Genomic DNA, 23,015 nt, shown 5'->3' with positions numbered 1-23,015 from the left:
GATGCCCTAATCATTTTTCAATATATATTAAGTGTTGAGCACTGTAACTAAACTACAGTATGATGAACAATACTAGTTCCATGAAGACTTTGTTATTCTATTAGCCAGTGTAACTTTACATTGATATTAAACAAATAAACACTGCGCTAGGTAAAACAGTAAGGCCGCGATTTCGCCATGATTTCACTCCAGTCCCACAGGTGGCGCTGCGCGGTGTTTTACACACGAATACAGCGCGGGAGAGTTTGGCTGAAGTAACTGGAAATGTTGCGTAGAAATATAAATAAATGTTCAACACGAACAGACAGGCTTTGAGTTTTCAAAGCTTTTAGGAAATATAAAGTGCTGAATGAAATGCACAGGCAGACAGCAGGGCATTCAGCGCTGTGAGCAATAAACGCGTACTTTGTGTGTCATTGTGAGTATACGCACGTCAAAAGTAATATTATTATCACACTATATGTCAAACGCATACTAAAAGTCATACTAGCATTGCTGTTATTATGTGCCTTTATAGCTATGTGGTGTTTTATTTTTAAAGACGGATGAAATGAAGCTGTAATGGGTGACAGGACTCTACCTGAATGGATGAACAACAAACCCCAAGAAGAACACGTGAGAATATTCAATAATACAAACATACAGCAAACATAAAAAACGTACGCTGAACTGTTTACCTGAAATGTTCTCTTTTTTTTCTTTCATACATGTGTCCTCTTCAGTTGATATGTTGTGTATGAGGAAATGCTCTCTATGTACCTGTGCTTTCACTAATGTGTATGTTTTCCATTGGTTGAGCGAGAGTAAAAGTCACTTATTTGCATTATTTACTGAGACACCTGCAGCACTATCATGCTCATATTCAAATAAAACCAAAGCACTGTTTGCAGGTCAACAGTCAAGAAATACTGGTTTAATACTGGTCTACTTATACCATCTTATCAAATACACATCAATTTATTAATGCAGGCTGCTCAGATGAAACGTATTCTGTAGAACGAAAGGTTTTGCTCCACATTTATTGAGGTTTATGTAGTGTAAGTCAGTTAAAAAGCTTTTCTAAAGTTTGACACAGCTAGTCTATAACATGATCTGAACAATTTGCATGATATGATGCATTCATCGCATAGATGAAGTGTGTGTCTTGGCACTGAAGTGTACTATCTGATATTTGCATGATGCCACCTTTGACATGAACCTACATATTTCTGATTCTGTATCAGTCACAGCTTCAGTAAACAAATCTTAAGGATTTTTCTAAACGTTCTTGCTATTTATATTTGGTTAACAAGTTTCAAGTAGAGAGGAAATAACTTATTTGTCTAAGCTGGTAAACAAACATGGTAAAATTTAGAGTATGATGCACCTGTATGAAACACCTGTACCTGGCAGCCCTTCATATTTTTATATATTTTTTTGTATCTGACTGTACTGTAGTAGGATCATGTATCTCAGTGACAGCACTGCCGTGAACATGGACTCTTTGGTTGTTTTGCGCTTACAGTTTTACTATAATAAATATAAATTGGCTTATTGTGTGTTTCCATAGACACCAGGAAGCTATAAAAAGAATGTTCTGGAGGATTATCTTCCCTGTCTGGAATTTGGTGGGACAGTCATATACAGCCAAGAAAGACATGACTGCTCATTTTTATCAGAAGATTTAAGGTAATATATTTGGCTGAACATTACAACTTTATTGTGACATTTTCATACCAATTAAGATGCACTACAAAACAAACAAGTTGTTCCAGCTGACTAAATGATGACAGAATTTTCATTTTTGGGTGAACTATCCCTTTAAGTTTTTGTTAGAAAATGTTTATAGAGCCAGTACATAAAGAACAGTGTTAAAAACTATGTTCTTGTTTCGAGTCACTAGTTTGTCTAGTTTGTAAGTCTAATAATGATTTATATTGATTTATAACCACTAAAAGAAGAAGGCTGTTATAGTGACAGATATGCTACTTACTTGCTCAGATAACATCTTTTTCTTAATACACTTCTTGTAGGACTTTGTTCTTGCTATCAGTGATCTTGTTTTAGCTGATAAGTTGATCACAGATTGTGAATATTCTTCAAACCATCAGATTTTTCCGCATGGAGCATGATGTTGAAAACTTTCTCCACAAGTATTTTGCAATTTTATGTTTTAATTACAGAAGTTGGTAGAGTTCCACTGTATTTATTTACAGTTTTAAATTAGATTTTATACTTAAATTCTTCTTACCATATAGCAAAAACAAGCAGAAATTGTTTTTCTGCTTGTTCAGCTCTAAAATTTTGGTAAAAATGTTGGCCTAATGCTGAAGGATCAGGGCTGTTCATTCAGTCCTGTATAGATTTGACCAACACAGTTACTGATGTCACAGTTTCTCCAGCTGGTCTGCTGTGAATGAGTGTGGATGTACAATGTCTGGTAACCTTCCCCGTCTCTCCTCATGTTTGGCTTTTGTGTGTCTTATCCAGATCTGTTCTGGCGTCGGGATCTGCGGTGGGATTTGATCTGGAATGGCCGCCCAGCTTCACTAAAGGGAAGACAAAGAAAGTGGCTGTAGTGCAGTTGTGTGCATCAGAGGAGAAATGCTATCTGTTTCACATCTCCTCCATGTCAGGTGAGCTCAGGTAGAAGCTGCCTGTCATTGTTCAGTATTACCCGATTATCTGCTCACGTATGTCTCATCATGCCCCAGGGTTTCCACCTGGCCTGAAGGTGTTTCTGGAGGATGAGAGCATCATGAAAGTTGGAGTGGGAATTGAGGGTGACAAGTGGAAGTTATTATCTGATTATGACATCAAATTGAAGAATATTGTTGAGCTCTCTGATCTGGCCAATGAGACGGTATGCTGTCTTTGTATTTATAGATACATTTCATCATATGGTAGTTTTAGTATTTGTTACAGTGTGAAATCTCAGCTTTTTTATTAGTAGTGTTTGAGGAAGCAAGTATCACTATTACTGGTGTTCATTCTCGGTCAAACCTCTAACACTCAGAAAGGGGCGTAAATTTCATCTGACAGTTGGGGGGGACAATAAACATAAAATTTCTCAAGATAATTTTTTGAAGGGGACACAAATAATACAGCTAAAATTTTACTTGGATAAGGATATATGTAACGTTACACAGAAGAAAACCTTACTCCTGTTATTAGTGTAGCATGGAGACTGTGCCATTATGCCCAATGTTTCTCTTTGTTTCAATGAAAAAACTGACTAAATTGACCAAAATATTCTTCTTCAAAACCGTTTATTTATTGCAATATTTTTGAAGTTGTTTACAACCAAGTCACCAAAATACGATGAATACACATTGAGCAAAACCCATCACACAACGGTAAATCTATTAGCCTTACTACAGTTCACACATGCTTATCACAATGTTAGTTGTAGTTGGTAGACTTAGTATTCAACAAGCTATCGTAAACAAGCTACCAAACAAGCGAGGTAACATTATAATCGCTAACATAGCGGACTCACAGAAAAAATATATCAGTTATTATAATTTTTTTTATGACTAATTACACAGCATTGTCTGTATTAAAGAGAAAATAATCACTTTATCTGATATTTTGAATAAAATGGCCTTAACAGCCTACTTACTGGAGTTTCTGAACTACAGTCTGAAGAATTGTTCTCTCTCGCCACCGGACTTGTGTGTGTAGGTGACGTGTGCGGTGGACCAAACCACTGTGATGGAAGGGAGGGGTGACTCAAAATGTTTCTAAACTTAAAATGCCCGTTTGCATTTGTATTGTTTTACTACTTGCACAATTATTTTTAAGTATATATCATTTATTTATAATACTTAGCATGATTAATAAAACACTCAGATGTGGGGGGGTCCTGACCCCCCTGATCCCCCTGCAATTTACGCCCCTGCACTCAGAATTAAACTCCCTGCATGAATGATTCCTCATATCTTGTGTCCTGTTGAAGAGAGATGTGAAGTGATCAGATTTCAACCTGTGAATGATGAGTAATGGATAATATACAGCTAGACGGACATTATCACAAATAAAACAAGGCGATCAGGGGTTTATTTTGAAATAATAACTGACATGTGTTGAAGGAGGTACTCCAGCCATATCTACAGACCTGGGGCCATATTCACAAAATATCTTAAGGCTAAAAGTAGCTCCTAAGGTGCCAATTTAGGAGAAACTCTTAAAAATAATCGCTGTGTCAGCCCTAAATTTAAGACTCCTACATTTTTCCTCTAAGAGTATTTCACAAAGCATTTTAGTACTAAAACTAGCTCCTAAATCTGTGAAAAGTTCGGAGTAGTCAAGAGGACTCTTAAGTCACTAAGACCAAATCATAAACAATCCTAAAATGGTTGTTGCCAGCGATTCTCCTCAGCAATTCACCCAAAGACACTGTATACAACTGAGGATATAGGCGATAGAGCCTTGAGTGCTGAGCCTTTTCTTCAAAAATGCAGTAAATGTTTTGAATTTATAGATTTTAATCTGTGATGACATAACATAAAGGTTCATTTATGTACAGCCAAATTGTATTGAGTAATGGAGAATAAAACATTGCAGTCAAGTTGAAAATAATAGCCTATCATCGGCACTGATAGCCTTGTGGGTAGTTCAGGTGACCGGAGTTTGAGTTCTGGCTTGTGGACCTTTCCCGATCCCTTTGTCTCTTCCACTCACTGCCCTGTCATAATAAAAAAGCAAAAATAAATCTTTCATAAATTAGAAAATAATGTCCTATTACCTGTGGCAGTTTTTTCGCTAGTTCACAATTACAAATTGCAAATCGAATAGAGTAAACGAGTAAAATAAGTGTTTTTGACATGCTGTGTAAATTTAGCACAAACCCAGAGTACTTCCCTGTATCCCTGCCTGGGAATAGGAACCAGCCGAGAGTGAGGAGTCGGGGTGGAGGAGGGATGCAAAAAACTGTCGAGTTAACTAGGTGAGTCGACAAACATATGCCTCCTCTCGAGCTGAATAGGTAGACCATTTTGAACCTGCTCCTCCTGAACTTTGTTTATATCATTTGTCGCTTGAATTCGACATGTAAGAGGCTGACAATTAGCTTGAACATATACTTGTATAATTAGTGACACTTAGCCTTTAATATGGCAACATTTATATTTAAAAACCTTTATTTGAAAATGGCAACATGATGCCTCGTTCTACAATATTTCTATGATTAAATCACTGACAGAGACCTCTCCCCTATCAGCCAATCACTGTGAGCATAGTTAGTAAGCGTGTTGACTTCGTTGCTGTGGATGATGTCAACCTGCTTACTAATTTTTTTTTTTTTTTAGAGAAAACTCTTAGCTAAGATTTTTACTGCTATTTAGGAGAACTCTTAGTGGTAAGATAAAATGTTTTGTGAATACAGCCCCAGAATCACAAGAGACTTGACTCTTTTGACTTGAGCCAGTAAGAAACCACCTAGCAACACCTCAGAACACTCTAGCAACCACATAGCAATGCAGTAAAAACATTCAGAGCCCCTGCAACAACACCGTAAACCCTAATATGCTCAAAATACTTAATTGGTTTGAGTAGGACAAAGTTAAATTAATTGTTATGAGTATTTGTACTTTTTTCTTTTGAGTTCACAGCACTGACATATTTCAAGTAAACTGAACTTTTTCATTGTTTTGAGTTGTATGAACTCATTCATGCTTTGCCCATGACACTCAAAAGGGAGAGTAAATGCTAAAATTAAGTGTTACATAATGTTTTTTTGTGCAAGATTAATGGTAAGGGAGATTTAGTAGTGATTAATGTTTTGTTATGCTAATTTAGAGGAGTTGTGGGTTTGTGGGTTTTTGGAGAGTTACCATCATGGTGACAAGTAGCATATGCGGCTTGGTATGAGAGCAGATAAGTTACATGTTTTAAGTTGCTGTACTCATTCAGTGCTATATCCTGCTATTGTTAAAGTACACATGAAATCAAAATTGACCTCATCTACTTTGTTAGTGCATATTACTAGTCTTGTGGTAAACAATTAATCCGTGCAAGTTAAAACACAGAAAAAAATAGTTTTTCGCTGTAATCTTTAATCAAAATCTGAAAAGTTATTTCAGGTCTGGAATGGCGTTCCTTCTCTGATGACGTCAGTTTGACGGCTTGGGTTGAAAGCGTATGTAAACCACTCCCCTGCAACCGTTAGTTTGCTATGAGCAAGAGATGGAGAGGAGGAGCGTTACAGTAAAACTCTGCCCTCTATTCAATATTCTGTTTCACATGGAAATACGTCACAACACTGGAGAAAAGTCGTTTGCAACTTCCGGTTCACGTGGACTTTAACATGTTATCAAATTAGCAAGTTGGCATTTTTTAAAATTTTCTTAGGGTTTACAGTGAAGTAAATAACTCATTTGATTTGCAAGAAGTCAAAATAAAAAAAAAGTTAATAAACATTTTGTTAATTGCTATCAAAATGCATGAGTTCGCTAACTCAGTACTTCAATTTAGGAGCAATTAACATGTATGAATACTACAAACTCAAAACTTGATAGAAATTGGGAACATCATAACTCAAAAAAATTGATGTAACTGATTACCTCAAATTTTTTGAGTTAGCCCAACTTATTTGGGTTTACAGTCAACTCAAGCATCATGGCAGTGAGAGTTGGGAGCTGTGAAGCAATTCTGGCATGAAAAAAATACAAATGACAAACGTTAAGTTAAGTATGTTTATTCAGTGAAGCTCATTGACCTCGAATGTGAAGAAAATCAAACCTATACATGTATATAGTTATAATGAAAAAATCTTGTATTGCATAGAATTCAAGTTCATGCTGATTTTGAGTGAGATGAATTGACGTTTGTGTGTTGGTTGTTTTATTCAGATGAGATGTTGTGAGAAGTGGAGTTTGGATGGTCTAGTGAAGCACTTGTTGAAGAAGCAGCTCTTCAAAGACAAACTTGTGCGCTGTAGTCACTGGGACAACTTTGGTCTGACAGAAGACCAAAAGAAATACGCTGCCACAGATGCTTATGTGAGTCCAAATAAACCATAGCAGTTTAAGAACAGTAAAAGGGTAAAAGTTGTGGTGTGACAAACTAAACACTGTCTAAAATTATGTGAACAGTATTTTTTTTTGTGTGTGTGTATATACCACTCCTTGCAAAAAAAAAAAAAAGTAAAGACAATTATATGACTAAAATGGAGAAAACATAAATAGAAATTGTCACTTACAGCACCAGCATATATTCTTAAAAGTATTTATGTATTCATATAAATCAGATCTTTACATCATGATGCAAATAAAACTCATAATTGGCTTTATTTTCCTAACAGGCTGGATTGCTCATTTATCAGAAACTACAGGAAATGATGTCTGGTGAGATCACTTATTTTCTTGTTTGTGTTGTATCTGAGCTATTGTTATGTACCTACATGTAATGACGATCAAATAATGCTTTGGCTCTGTTTAACCTGCACTATATATGTAATATTTGTATATCTACGTTTGTCTTTCTGTCTTTCTGTACACTTGATCTGTGTTCATTTGCCAATAGGCCATTCAGGATCCTCAGCGCTCAGTTTGAAACAAAGAGTTTTTCAGATTGCCTGTGATCTTAAAGATCTGGCTGATCATATTCCAGATGAACCAGACTGCACGGACAGGTCAGTTTATTTTGTTGCACTTACCCATGAGCTGCGGGTTGTTTGTTAAGTATATGTTTGCTGTATTTTACTCTTATCATTAGTTAAATACCAATTTTTTGTACCTTCTGCCTCATCATTTCCTCACCAGGCTTTCTGCGGGTGCTAAGGGTCATGACATGAGAAACAAATTTGCCTTGATCTTTTGACATAAAGGAGGTCTTTGTACCATTAAAACATCCTGCAAGTCTCATAGCTTAAAACATCCTCCTCATTATAAACAAAGCATTTGTTAAATGAAGCTCAAAAAATATCTTGTTTGGATATTGGGTGATGTGTGAAGCCACAAGGGCAAATACATTTGCATATGCCTGCCTTCAGAGCAAGACATTGACCAATAGTTATATATCATCGCACCATAGGCCCCGCCCATTGGTGTCTAGTCGCTTATCGGCTAAAATTTTGCCTACGCTGGATGAGAGTGTCGCATCAAAAGTTAATAGAACCTATTATAATCACTGACGCTGTCTACACTGATACAGTATACCAGGGCTATTCAACTGGTGGCCCGCAGGCCAAATCTGGCCTGAAAAATAGGGGCTTGCTGCAGACTTAAGGGGCGAGTGGAGCTCCACTCAAGGGCAGAAATACGTCATCTCCACTAGTGGAGCTAGCTACAGCTATGGCCACTGGGTATGCGCACATCAATATTGCATCATTTAATTACTGTATGTGCATTATTGTAAGTGTAGGTTTAGGGTTGGGGTAGGTGTAGACGTTAGTAAAACACAAGTGGAGGTGACGTATTTGAGTAGTGGAGCTCCACTTGCCCATGGCCTGCAGCCAGACCCACCTCGGCCTGAAGGCACCCAAACCTCCCTCCTCCTCTTTTCCTGGCGGTGCGGCTAAATTTGGTTAGATACGTGACCGCGGTGGTGCCTGCAGCTGTAGGGCTATATACGCACTCTTCGTACCATGTACGATCCTCCGACTAAGCTGAGAATCGTTTTACGTGCGGATATTTCAGTGCTTATTATGTGGGTTCTGTATTTCAGCGATACCAATCATTCAAGAATTAATCATTCTTTTGGTTTGATTCGTTCTTTTCCGTGAATTGGCCAAATGCGTTTGGATTTGTTCGGACCGCTCTGTCACTGAATCATCTGAAGTGGTTTCTCGATCAGTAAAAACAAATACAGAACAAATAGTGCTGTTTTCTGGTGTTTCACTAGTTTACATTGAACTATGCAGCACAGCCCAGTGGATAACGGAATGAAAGATTAAAGGAGCTACGTTTATTCCTTGTCCCGGATACCGTTATTAAACAGCGTTATGACATCCAGTGAGAGAAGCGTTTCAATTCAACACACACCTCTCAGTTACAAACCACAAATGACTCGATGCTTAAACTAGTTTTAAATCAAATGAAACCGCCTCAACATTCCCAACAAGACTGATGAGGAAAACAGGAGAAACATGCCATGAATGAAGTTAAAAGGCTTTTAAATCCCCAAATCACCACCCTTACAAACATTTACCATGAATATGAACTAGTAATTTACCATGGTTTGTGGTAATGTGGAGTATTTATATTGAATACTATGTTATAGCCATTTATATTCCAATATATTTGGTAGGTGAATATATAATTAATTTCTTTGTGAAGGTGTGTATAGTTTTTAGTGTGTAAAGGTGTTTATAGGCCTATATAACATATCATAATATAATACCATTTGACAGTGGTAGTGAATAGCCATCAGGGTTGGGAAGGTTACTTTTAGAATGTATTTCACTACAGATTACAAAATACATGCTTTAAAAAGTAATCTGTAACGTATTTCGTTACATTACTCAAGTTTAGTAACTTAATCTAAATACTTTGGAATACTTTGAAATACTTAACAAAAAAGGACCATATTAACTTGATGTTCTGTTTTAAATTTACAACCTGTAATTAAAAATGACCACTAACCACCAGGATTTGGTTTTCCACTCTATTGTATTTTTAACATCAGTTACAAAATATATATCTGCAGTTTATTAGACATAACCTATGTGTGGTAAAGAATTTCAAAATCTTGATAAACAAATTAATAAAATATTTGTTTCTTTTAACATCACATCTATATATAATTACTAATGATATATCATTCCTAAATTATATTTTTAGATTTGTAAAGATGTGCATCAAAGGGATAACAAAATATTAAATAACAACAATAAAATATTGTTAAAAATATTGGTTACTTTATAGGTGTATAGAGTCAAATTGACACAGTGGTTTAAATTGTTTTATTAACAAAGTTTGTTTGTAACATTTAGAATGTTTATAAAGAAAACAAAATGAAATGAAATGATCTACCCAATAATCTCGAGAGAAGGCCGATATTCAAAGCTGAATCACCTATGGTTTCTCAACAGTTTTTTGCATCTCTCCACCACCACATTTTACAGGTTTGGAAAAAAACATATGATCATTTTGTGTGAATTATCCCTAGAATAAATATGTTTATACTAATATTTAACCTTAGTCCACTGATAGCTGCATTAATATTAACCATATAAACAACAAACAGCAAAGAAAAAAAATATTAGATTTTTTAAATAATTTATTTATTTTTTTAAATTATTATTAGTGATGCACCTATTTTGATTTTTCCTGGCCAACAGAAGCAAACTGGCCGATTCTGATACTGGTTGTAAATTGATTTGTTGTTTATTTGTTAAAAAAATATGTGTAGCTCTTTGATATTAGAGGCAAACACTGGATTTTTATCACAGTCCCAACAAAGATGTTATGAACATGAGCATGAGCAGTTGTTTTTCATTTAAATTATTGTATAATTTCAAAATTAACAGCAAAAACAGCATGGTCTGTAGGTGGCACTTGTGGAACAGCAGTGATATAGCGTTTCCATGGTTACCACTATACACTATGCAGCTGCGCTGGAGATAAGAGGAAAAGCCATCAAAACTTTTCTGAAGACAGTTCCCTTCAGAGATACATTCATATCAACCCCAATTCAATATTAATATTATTCTTCCTATATTTCACGAACAGTGAGCTTGTGCATGGTGCAGTATTTTCTCTGCTGGCGCGTCTGTTCTCCTCTTTTTTTGTCTGTATTCAGCGCGTGCCTGTGTTAACGTCCTATTTACAGGCTTAGTAAATATTTCCTGAAATTTTGGGAAATTATAAAGCAGTTTTTTTGCAAGCCTGGAATAAAGATAGACTAAAATAAAACTAAAAAACCTTTGGCTTTATGACCAGTGGACTAACGTTACTGCATCTCTATTTTTGATCATGAACTTGAGTAGGCTACGCGCCATATACCTAAACATTTGGAAAGAATGATTAAGATTTAAAGTTTGTCTGTAAAGTACACCAAGAAATTGGCTTTATAAAACATTATTTAAAGCATGTGGATGTTAATTCTATGAGGATTGTGTTATTTTTCAAAGAACTAATACATTCTTAAATATTAATTGTAGGCTTATGATAACCATATAAAGCTCAACGTATGAGTAAATAGGAAAATAACATTTTCGAAGACCAAGAACAGCTTAGGCCTACCTCAAGATGCTTTTTCAGATTAGATGTTGAATCCTTTGAAGCCAATAGAAGTTTCGTTGCAGGCAGACATAGCTTGCATTGCACTATGATACTGTACGTCCTTTTTTAATGTTTATAAGTAAAACTGTCTTTGAATTTCCACTAGAGAAATGTGTTATGCCCTGTTTTCCCGTCCATTTTTTTGCATGTGATCTCATGTCTGCACTCTGCAGGTTGCTAATAACTGAACAGGCTGCGCGCAAGTTTTTTTTTTTTTTTTTTAAACAGACAGAGTCAGAGAATCATCAACATTGGCTCGTTGGTTAAAATCCTCAAACAGCTTGCGTTACTAGCCTATTAAATGAAATAAATTACATAAAAAAAATCAAAGTAATCACTTTGGTAATCTAAAATACTTTTAGAAAGTAACTGTAATTTGATTACCATCTATTTAAAATGTAACTGTAACGAAATACAGTTACTCAAATTTTGTATTTTAAATACGTAACATCGTTACATATATTTCGTTACTCCCCAACCCTGGTAGCCATGTATGGTTTAACCTGTGGTTACCAAGTCTCACTGTCAGAATATTTTCATTTAAGCCGTTTTTTTTCATTTAAGCCATTTTCATGATAATCCGGCCTTCAAATAAAACTACTTGAATAGCCCTGAGCATTCAATTTCTGACATACTCCACGCACTTGAGTCTGGCTGACAACAGGACAAATGGAAGTTTGAAAGAATGTTTGCTTTGACGCATCCAGTTTAAATGGATCGTTTACATCTCTGTACAGGCTTCAGAAGGATCCCAGCATCGGAAACAAGTGAATGGTTTATTTTAATGCCATCCTGGATAGTGTCAGAGAATTTTATGTTTGTTTGGAGTATTTTATTTTGTAAATGAGACACAATATATAATGGAGAGTTTGAAAAGAAACTTTATTTGAAAGATGAAGCAGCTCACTGTATTGGATCTGACAGCAGCTACATCACAAACCATAAGAAAATAATTTCACAATGCTTTGTCTGTAAATTATGGTTTTATATGGGTAATGTTTTCAAAACTTACTTGTGTGCAATAGCGAGTGGGTGTTGATACCATTTCCTATGCAGTGACGTTAGCCAATCAAAACCGTGGCCATTTACTGACAAGCCTTAAAGGAGCTGTGCCTTAAAAACAGATAATTTCAGACAGAGGATCAGAATGAGGGTTGAAAATAATTGGTTTTCCATGTATTTTTTTTCCATGTATTGGTAAGGTTCCCCTGAATGTGTCTGTGAAGTTTCAGCTCAAAATACCCCATAGATTTTTTTTAATTAATTTTTTTAATTGCCTTTTTTGGGGCATCATTAACTATGCACCGATATATAGGTTGCGGCCCCTTTAAATCTCATGCTCCCCCACCCCCGGAGCTCGCGCTTGCCTTGAACAGCATCTAAGCAACTAAGATTACACAGCTAATATAACCCTCAAAATGGATCTTTACAAAGTGTTCGTCATGCATACTGCATTGCATGCGTCGGATTATGTGAGTGTTGTATTTATTTGGATGTTTACATTTGATTCTGAATGATTTTGAGGTTTTGCTCCGTGGCTAAAGCTAACATTACACACTGTTGGAGAGATTTATAAAGAATGAAGTTGTGTTTGTGCATTATACAGACTGCAAGTGTTTAAAAATGAAATAGCGATGGCTCTTGTCTCCGTGAATACAGTAAGAAATGATGGTAACTTTAACCACATTTAACAGTACATTAGCAACATGCTAATGAAACATTTAGAAAGACAGTTTACAAATATAACTAAAAATATCATGTTATCATGGATCATGTCAGTTATTATCTCCGTCTGCCATTTTTCGCTGTTGTCCTTGCTTGCTTACCGAGTCTGGCGATTCAGCTGTGCACATCCAGATGTCCTGCCTTTGTCTAATGCTTGAACATGAACTGGCATATGCAAATATTTGGGGCGTACACCCCGACTGTTACGTAACAGTCGGTGTTATGTTGAGATTCGCCTGTTCTTCGGAGGTCTTTTAAACAAATGAGATTTATATAAGGAGGAGGAAACAATGGACTTTGAGACTCACTGTATGTTATTTCCATGTACTAAACTCTTGTTATTTAACTATGCCAATATAAATTCAATTTTTAATTCTAGGGCACCTTTAAGGCCTTAAAAGTTCTTAAGTTAAGGTCTTAAATCAGAGCAGGAAGTCTTAAGCCCTGGGTATACCTTATTTTTTATTTTTATTTTTTTATGTGTACACTAGTCTACGCGCAGTCTTGCAAAGTATACTTCATTTGACTCTTACGCAATACACAGGTGTACAACGCATGCACAGTTTTGAGCAATCTCTCGCCATGAGTTACAACCCATGCAAACATCTTTGTATTCTTTCATGCTAGAGTTGTACTAATGAGGGTACTTTCTAACCTCTTCACACAATCTCTTGTCTGTGTAGGCCTCTATTGTTGCTGTAGCTTGCATGCGTTCTGGTCTGCTTTATGCAGTTTTATGTCATTTTGTATATCTAGTAAATACATCTTGATTATAGAATCTTTAGACATTTGCACTGGAAAACAGACAAAGATACCGTGGAAGAACATCATGAAATGAAATAAATGAAAAAATGAAATAAAAAGTAATGGATATCTGTTGGAAGTTGTATTTTCAAACTCTGAAATGTTGCTAATACAACTCAATATGTTTCATCTTAGGCACTTACATTTATAGAACATATTGACGTATTGTGTTCCCTTCAAGCTATTCAATTTATTTAATTTATACAGACCATCAGACTGTGATTCTAGAGTTTTTACCATCAGGCTATGATTCCATCCAGTCAGACTCAGAGGAGATCAAACATGTTTGATATTTTGAGCTGATCTCGTAGTATATGATGCTTGACAACTGTATTATGCATTTGTCAGTGTTGGTTAAATGACTTTAAACAAACTCCATTTCAAAGATCATGTTGCTTTATACAGCAGGTAGTTTCGGTCCTGTTCTCAAAATGCATTACACATGCATCTGTTTACAGAAGCCAGTATCAAGAGGAGTATCTTGGTGAATGCAGACACAAATATACAACATAAAAGGGCTATTCAACTCTGGTCCAGGAGGGCCACTGTCCTGTTTGATTCCAACACTAATTAGAGCTAAACTCAGCAAGACACGGCCTTCCAGGAACGGAACTGAATAGCCCTCCAATCATGTATTGAATTTTGTCACAATGTGTGGGCATGATTAGAAAAGTCAAGCATAAAATGGATGTATAACCATGCTTGAATTTTGAGTACAGTATATGCTAATACTTCTAGTCTATATTCAATGAGATTGTGAAGACACACTCATAGCCCATCTGGAATTCTCCATGTGCAGCAAATACAGTATTTTTCTTAATTTTTGTTATACGAGCGTTTAAAGTACTCTTTTTCAAAAATGGCATTTCATAGCATTTTCAGGATAATATGTTTCCATCCAAAATTGCGAATATAACTTGTGCACAAATTTGGAATATGGGAGCAAACATTTGCGAATAAAGCACTGTTTCCATCCAGTGAGTTGAAGGGAAAATAATCTGATAAACTGCTGCTAAATATCATGAAGAAAAATGGAAGTTGCTGCATAGAAGCCACTGTAATAATTTTTGTATATATTAAATTATTTGCGCCTCAGAACACGCAGATGAAGCGCAATAAACGCTTTCATGTTATCTTGCATTCAGATGCCTGGTGTCTGAACGCAATCGTGTGAGGTGTTTCTGGGAGGGAATTCAATTGAACCACTTTAACAATAGACTTTGCTCAGGCATTTCAGAATGACTGAAACTGTAATTTCACATGATATGAGCCATGCTTGAAATGTAGAGGCAAAAGTTTGATGTTGATTTAAATTTAATTCTCCCTGTGCTTGATTATTATTAAGGTTATGTGAGTTATGATGTTAAAGTGATTTGTATGACTTTGCAGTGCTAAGAGACTAGTGGATGATCTGTCTCAGACACTTGCATCTCTAAGACGCATTTTGACGAATGGCAACAAAACGGATGATCGGTCAGTTGAAGAACAGTCTTCTCTATACCACAACCTCAACGATACCAAAATTAGGACATGTCATGAAGGCGTTTCCACGTCTTCTGAAGAGCAGAGCTACAGTCAGTCTAAGGAAGAGCCTGGCAGATGCAGTCCGAGCGAGGGTGTGATGTCTCTGGATATCTCAGAGTATGAGCTGCATATGCTGGAGCAGCAGGCCAGACAGGAACAGCTGGAGGAGGAATGTATCTTAGCTTTCCAGGTGAGTGCCACATTCAGCTCTTCTGTGCTTTATCTGTGTCTATTACTGATGCTTCATGATTGTTATGGTTTCCTTCAGACTCAGCAGGCATCAGACCCCAAGAACTCTAATGACACGGAGAGTGATGAAGAGTTTGATGATGAAATGATGAAGGTGAAAGTGAACACAGCTCAGTTTATTTTTTCAGGTGATAGCTGCAGAGTGATTGTTCACATACAGCAGCAGCAAAAAACATTTGTCCCATTTAACATGTAAACTCTGTGATCATTTAGTTACCCTTATGGTTGTTACTAAAGCAAGAGTATGAAACATTTGCCTCTCTATCGCTGTCTCTGAAACACATCAGTGCGAATCTGTCATTGTACATCAACATGACAAAAAGAAGTACGTCCTAGTAGGAATATATCTGAAAAAAATGTCATCTGAAGTAACATATCTGCTGCAAGTTTAATTAAATTTTTGTTCCTGAAATCCACCCTTCAGCTGAGATCAAAATAATAGTTTTTTAGATTAAATCTATCCCAGTCTTACTAAAATGTTTTGAACAACACAAACTCACGATTTGATCCAGATCACATTTCTCGACAGCTCAAATTACAAATAAGTTTTATAAGATTACTATTGCGAATTGGTTAGGAAATCGGTTACGTAAGACATCAGTGTTCTAAACCGTTAAGAAGACAGTTTCTCAACACTGATGTCTTATGTACTTCCTCAATAACTGATTTTTGTTATCTTTTAACCAAAAAAAGTTACATGCAACAGCTTTAAAGCGAGTCAGTCAAGCTCCAAAAATACCATAAAGAGCTATTAAAGATAGTCCAAAAAACAATATGGATTTGGAAAGACATTAGGGTGCGGTAAATGATGGCAGATCTTTCTGAAAACTCAAGATTCACTCAAATAGTTTGATTCTTAGTTTCCTGGAGTGAGTCTTTACTCTTGTCATGACTCTCTTCTGTTGTCCGACAGTGTGCTGATGACATAGAAAAATTAAATGATGGACATGGTCATGAGAAACAGGCAGATGTCCCACAGTCTGGTGCTGACGATGATGATGAGGATGTTGAGGAAGATGAGGAAGAGGTGTTTGGTAAATTTACCATTCATCATGAACATGAATTGCCTTCCCAGATGAATATGCAGTTAATTATTTTATGGTTATGTAATCTTTGACTGAAGCCATGCCTCGTTCAGCTTGAAAGTTATTCATGTTATATTAATATATTGCAGTGAGTTTCAGTCTTAATGTTAGTCAGCAATATTGTGAGAAGTTTTGATATTTAATTTTTTTTAATATTCCCTAAAAGAAAAATCTAGAATAAATAAATACAAGAAACAAAGCTTTTATCCATTTAAATGTAAATGATGCTGCATGATATTGTGAGTAACATATTGTCAGGTTTCCTTTAATTTTAGGTTATTTTGAGTTATATTTATTTTGTAATTATTTAGATTTTTCAGTATGCTAGATTGTTTGTTTGTTAACAGCAGTTTTTAATTGAACTTGTTTGTTTCTGTTCAGATTCAAGTATCCCCCAACCAGTTCCTGAACAAATTAAATGTCTGAAAATGTACTTTGGACATCCCAATTTTAAACCGTAAGTTTTGAAACCCAATCAGTCTTGGTGTGTCTTTTATATGGTTGCTTATGATTATGTTTTTTTTCTGTAGTTGTTAATGCCATTAGCACATTGTTTGTTTTGTATGTGATCTGTCATATGATGCTCATGGTTTTTCAGGGTTCAGTGGAAAGTGATTCAGTCCGTTCTCACAGAGAGGAGGGATAATCTTGTTGTCATGGCAACTGGTATAACTTTTATAAAGTCTTTTATAGTTCATTTTCTAAGTAATTGTTCATTTTTGTGTATGGTTTAATGGCATTTAGTGAGTGTACATATTTATGATACGGTATAGATGAAATATATCTGCATTAGAGATTAACAATGTTCAGGGTTAGATATCGTTCTGCATGATCTACATTTCTTAGCTCTGTTGTGAGATTAGCGTTAATCAGGTGATAGCTGTTCAAGCTATTTATCTCAGTCAAGTATTTAGAAGGATCTATGTGTTAAACAGTTAAATGTGAACTCTTTTTTTCCCCCAGCTAATCTGCTAAATGCAACTGTAAGACATGAAGATATTAAGATATTATAAACATTTAGATCATGATTTTCTGTAAAGCTGCTTTAAAAACAATGTGTATTGTGAAATGCACTATGCAAATAAATTTGACTTGACTTAGTTTGTGTTCAAACATCTGCTCACATGAAATGCTGTGTTGACAGGTTATGGGAAGAGTTTGTGTTTCCAGTTTCCTCCGGTGTACTGCCAGAAAATCAGTGTGGTCATTTCCCCTCTCATCGCCCTCATGGAGGACCAGGTGCTTCAGCTGCAGTACGTCATATTTCTGACATCATTCATGAAAGGCAAATTGCAACTGACTTTACTTTAGTATTGTGACATATTTTAAGTTCTGACATTTTGAATGTGCTTTCAGGGCTGTAGTTGATTTGGATGTGTAGTGGATTGGTCAGCCTGTAGATGAAAAGTCTACATAATACAACATTAATCAGATTAATACAATCATTAATCATATTTTAGAGTAAGTAATCCCATGGCAGCTCTAGGAACAAAACTGTGTGTTCATTAATGAGATAAATCAGTGTGATATATCAATGGAGGTCTCATTTATTAATCTTTCATTCGTCTTTGTGTTTGTGCAGTTTTCAACCAAGGGACCGGGACCCACTAGGGGACTCATCAAACTTCCAAGCCCCCACCCCCCAAAAATATTTCAAATAAGACGAAACAAGTTTTAAAATAAGTTACAAAAGCTAAAATCAATCAATATATCGATATATATGCTAAACATTCATTTTAATTTGTTCCCTCAACATCTGCCAGTTTTATTCACATACCAGGATTCTCTCAATCTGGATATTTGCAGCAATTTTAAAAGCGTGATTACTAGACTTGAAATTTTCATGATGAATATACATTTTTCTAGTTATTTCAAGAAAAAAATTAATAATTTATTTTATAGATCTTGGAAGAACATTGTGTGTTCGTTAATGAGATAAATTAGAGTGATATATCAGTGGAGGTCTCATTCATTAATCTTTCATTTGTTTGTGTTGCAGAATGTCAAACATCCCTGCTTGTTTTCTTGGATCTGCTCAGACCAAAAACCTATATGAGGAAGTGAAGAGGTGAGAGGCTGGTTTGCATGAAATACTTTTTGGGCACTTGACAAGTTCTGTGATGTTACATGCTGTGCTCCATTAAAAAAAAAAAAAAAAACAGATTAATAACTGGGAGAGGTTCTTCCTGGGTGGAGTAACTTCCTGTTGACGTTCGAAGTGTTGTCAAACACAAACAAAACAGAGGCTAGCTAGACCCTCCCTCCTCCTCCCCTTCCTCCTCCCCTTCCCCCTCCCCTCCATGCTTCCTGAAAGAGTCTTGAATGTTCAGTTAAAATCATTCTTGTCGGTTATTGGCTGGAGCATGTTTATTATGTTTTGTGGTCTAGGCTGCTCCACTTTTTTTTTTTTATTGCCATTTTTGGAGCTTGTGGTGACTACAGAGACCACATTTTTTTAAAGTGTGTTCAGGGGACAGGCAGCTAGTGGATAGTGAGGAGATGTTTGCTGTATGTGACAAAAAATGTTTTGGCCTAAAAACACGTGACATCGCTTAGAGCATCTTTTAGCTTGTATTTACCTATAAACACTGATGAACTAAACTCACAAACATAGAACTCATCAAATATTGCACAACTGTACTTGCTTGACGAGTGCGAACCACTGAAGTTTGTTCTCGTGTGCCAAACAAAGAACAGTTGAGCTTCTGTTTACCTGTTTTGATGAGCTCTATGTATGTGTGTTGATCAGTGTTAAATCTTCATATAAGTCTTTGGTTTCCCTTCAGAAGACCTTGATTAAACTTCTCGATATGTATATTCATATGGATTACGTTTATATGGATCTCTTTATGAACTTTTAAAAGTGTCAAAGTTTTGGGCAATGGACTTTCAATAAAAGGACAGAAATCTTCATTTGTGTTTCAAAGATGAGCATAAGTCTTATTGGTTTGGAATGACAAGAGGTGATTAAATGATGATTAATTTTATTTCTGGGTGAACTATCCCTTTGATACATTTGTGTTCTCTTCATTTTGACCCAGAGAGGATTTTTCTGAAAATGATAGTTAATGTTATTGCATTGGACTAAAAATCAATACAAAACCTGTGCTAATTGAAAGAAAACAAGTTGATAAAAAGATTTAATCTAGTATTTGGTGATAATATAGCATAATGACACATTTACAAGCAATTTTCAACATAGCACAAGGACATCTAATAGAGATGCTGTGGAATGACCTTGAGAGCCAGTGACCAATTTAATCGCATTTTATGACCAATTAATACAGAAAACCAACTCTTTCCAAAGGGTTCACATACTTTTTTTGCCACTGTATATTGTCCCTCATACATTCATTAATTGTGACATGGCATCTTGAGGTGCATTAAAAATGTAATTGGACATTTAAACTATACAAGAATAGTTTCACTAAAGAGTGATGCGTATTCAGCCACTGACGTTTCTTTTCCTGTTGTCTCGTCTTCAGGGGTCATTTCCGAGTGGTGTACATGACACCTGAATTCTGCTCTGGGAATATTCCTCTGCTAGTGCAGCTTGAAAGGACTGTTGGTAAATCAAATGGGAAGAAATCAAATGATGTTTGAAATGGTTCAGTGTTTCAGTATAATATATTCTACTGTGCGTTTGTTTGTAGGTTTATCACTGGTTGCGATAGACGAGGCTCATTGCATCTCTCAGTGGGGTCATGATTTCAGAAGTGCATATCGTGACCTTGGGAAACTCAAGAAAAATCTCCCTGGTGTAAGTCATATTTGGTTTTAATTTGTCGTTATAAGGTTCTAGATCAATAGCAATGAATGATTGATTTTGATCATCTATTCATGTTATTCCTAACATATTATTCTTTAATCAGGTTCCTATTTTGGCACTCACGGCTACTGCGAGTCCGTCTATCCGTGAGGACATCGTTAAGAGCCTTCATCTGATCAATCCCATGATCACCTGCACCTCGTTTGACAGACCAAACCTCTACCTGGATGTCAATCGCAAGTCCGGTGACGTTATCCAAGACCTCAAACAATTTCTCGTTAAAAAGAAAGGGTAGGCCATGCTGATTTTTGTAATAATTTGTCAGAATATTTCTATGCAAATGTTTAAGTATTTTGGCTCAGGAGTGTTTTGGGATTGCCTAATGCAGTTTTCAACCAGAGATAGATATATATATACATATATAGATATTTATATATATATATATATATATATATATATATATATATATATATATATATATATATATATATATATATAGCGTAAATGAGTACACCCCCTTTGAAAAGTAACATTTTAAACAATATCTCAATAAACTTAGTCTTGTCAACATTATGGAAATTGTTTTTGTGTTCATTGAGATATTGTTTAAAATGTTACTTTTCAAAGGGGGTGTACTCATTAGGCTGAGCACTGTATTATATATATATATATATATATATATATATATATATATATATATATATATATATATATATATATATATATATATAATACAGTGCTCAGCCTAATGAGTACACCCCCTTTGAAAAGTAACATTTTAAACAATATCTCAATGAACACAAAAACAATTTCCATAATGTTGACAAGACTAAGTTTATTGAGATATTGTTTAAAATGTTACTTTTCAAAGGGGGTGTACTCATTTACGCTATATATATATATATATATATATATATATATATATATATATATATATATATATCCCAGTAATCAAGTATGACTAGAAAGGTAATTAAAATGATTGAACCTTTCAGTTATTGAAACTTGTGTAATTATTTTATTTAATTATTTTAATGCATTAACAAAGTCCGGTGCTCACTCACGAAAATTTGATACCAGCAGTTTATACATAATTTACTAAAGAATTTGCCTTTGTCTTACTATCTCCATTTTAATTATAATCTTCTGAATCCAGTAAGATTCCCTACACACATTACAAATTCATTTTTAAAATGTAGTTTTTATTTCTCTCTCTCTTTTTAGGGGTGGTTTTGAGTTTGAAGGCTCAGCCATTGTGTACTGTCCATCAAAAAAAGAGGCGGAGCGTGTGACGGCGGCACTGCGTAAGCTGGACATCCCATGTGGAGTTTATCACGCAGGTCTGAGCATCAAACAGAGGAGAGAAACCCAGCACCAGTTCATGAGAGATGAGATTCAGGTGAAGTCAACTTATAATGTTCATCTTGTGCCAGGAACAGAACTCGTGTGTGCATGTGCAGTGTGTTTTTGTACTGCCTCTAGTGGTCATATGCTAATGTGCCTATGGTTGTGTTATCTTATGAACTGGTGAAGATGAGTTGATTTTAGAGTTTTGTTTCAGAAAACGCTCTGGGTGGGGTGTTCTGAAAGTTACAGTACGTCACAGTGTTGTTTCTTCATGGTTTTGTCCGCAGTGTGTAGTGGCCACTGTGGCGTTTGGGATGGGCATTAATAAATCTGATATCAGGAAGGTCATCCATTACGGAGCTCCCAAAGAGATGGAGTCATACTATCAGGAGATAGGGAGGGCCGGAAGAGACGGGCTGCCCAGCGCCTGTCACGTCTTATGGATGCCTGGAGATATGGCCCTGAATAGGTGACAACTCTCATCCTCATTTTGTTAACTAGCTTAACTTACAAGACTTTTTCTGATGAGCTTGCTGAAAATATATGTGCTTTTGTTTTCCTGAAGATTCATACTCAATCAATCCAAAAGTGAGCGCTTCAGAGATTACAAAATGGACATGATGGCAAAAATGGAAAAGTATCTAAATTCAAACAAATGCAGACGAAAGTAAGTGAATTTGTTTTTGGGTGAATCTCATGAAACAGAAAATTTCAACTCGATCAAATGAAATAAACACAATTAAATTTTACCAAAAATGAATGAATAAATAGATAAAATGTATTACATTAAGTTTAGTGGGAAATATATCAACTTCCTACTCATAATAAAGTTATGAATTATTAAAAAGTTATTTCTTTATTTTGTTTTTAGCATAAATGTGACTCTTTTACATATTTATAAACACATTCCTGTTGATATATGATTTCTGTAATGTAAAGGTGATGATATTTTTGAGAATTGTGTGAATTGTATCGTAGGTTGATTTTGTGTCATTTTGAAGACAAGCGTCTGAGGAAAGTGACGTCTGGAATTCTGGGTAGCAGTGAGTGTTGTGATAACTGCAGGACAGGGTGAGTAGATCTGCTCTCTGAGTGTCTTCACACTGTTCTGATAGTTCATGAAGGATGACTTATTTTATCTTCATGTGATGTCAGTGTGAACAGAGGCGATCCAGAGGTGGTCCTACAGGACTTTGGCTTGTGTGCATATCAGCTGATGAAGGCTGTCAGCACTATGGATGAGAGGTTTGGCATCACAGCGCCCATCCTCTTCCTGCGTGGCTCAGTATGTCAAACACAACACCTGTG

The 23,015-nt window shown here is 35.7% G+C and overlaps 1 protein-coding gene across 1 annotated transcript in view; it reads left to right on the top strand.

The window, feature by feature from the left end:
* The first annotated feature begins 240 nt into the window (after positions 1-240).
* The window catches only part of wrn (WRN RecQ like helicase), a 43,093-nt gene continuing 20,318 nt past the window's right edge, over positions 241-23,015 (top strand). The window contains exons 1-23 of the mRNA XM_067398437.1: positions 241-418; positions 542-615; positions 1,550-1,668; positions 2,470-2,615; positions 2,694-2,842; positions 6,831-6,980; positions 7,283-7,325; positions 7,504-7,612; positions 15,123-15,447; positions 15,526-15,600; positions 16,420-16,540; positions 16,973-17,048; positions 17,190-17,257; positions 17,736-17,844; positions 18,591-18,659; positions 20,077-20,159; positions 20,245-20,351; positions 20,464-20,651; positions 21,585-21,759; positions 21,995-22,176; positions 22,273-22,374; positions 22,686-22,778; positions 22,863-22,992. Coding sequence (XP_067254538.1) covers positions 562-615; positions 1,550-1,668; positions 2,470-2,615; positions 2,694-2,842; positions 6,831-6,980; positions 7,283-7,325; positions 7,504-7,612; positions 15,123-15,447; positions 15,526-15,600; positions 16,420-16,540; positions 16,973-17,048; positions 17,190-17,257; positions 17,736-17,844; positions 18,591-18,659; positions 20,077-20,159; positions 20,245-20,351; positions 20,464-20,651; positions 21,585-21,759; positions 21,995-22,176; positions 22,273-22,374; positions 22,686-22,778; positions 22,863-22,992 — 2,673 coding nt within the window. The 5' untranslated portion in view covers positions 241-418; positions 542-561. The remainder of the gene's footprint in view (positions 419-541; positions 616-1,549; positions 1,669-2,469; positions 2,616-2,693; positions 2,843-6,830; positions 6,981-7,282; positions 7,326-7,503; positions 7,613-15,122; positions 15,448-15,525; positions 15,601-16,419; positions 16,541-16,972; positions 17,049-17,189; positions 17,258-17,735; positions 17,845-18,590; positions 18,660-20,076; positions 20,160-20,244; positions 20,352-20,463; positions 20,652-21,584; positions 21,760-21,994; positions 22,177-22,272; positions 22,375-22,685; positions 22,779-22,862; positions 22,993-23,015) is intronic.

This window comes from Chanodichthys erythropterus, chromosome 10, assembly GCF_024489055.1.
Source record: "Chanodichthys erythropterus isolate Z2021 chromosome 10, ASM2448905v1, whole genome shotgun sequence".
NCBI classification, from domain to species: Eukaryota; Metazoa; Chordata; class Actinopteri; order Cypriniformes; family Xenocyprididae; genus Chanodichthys; species Chanodichthys erythropterus.
This window is presented reverse-complemented; position numbering and strand designations above follow the sequence as displayed.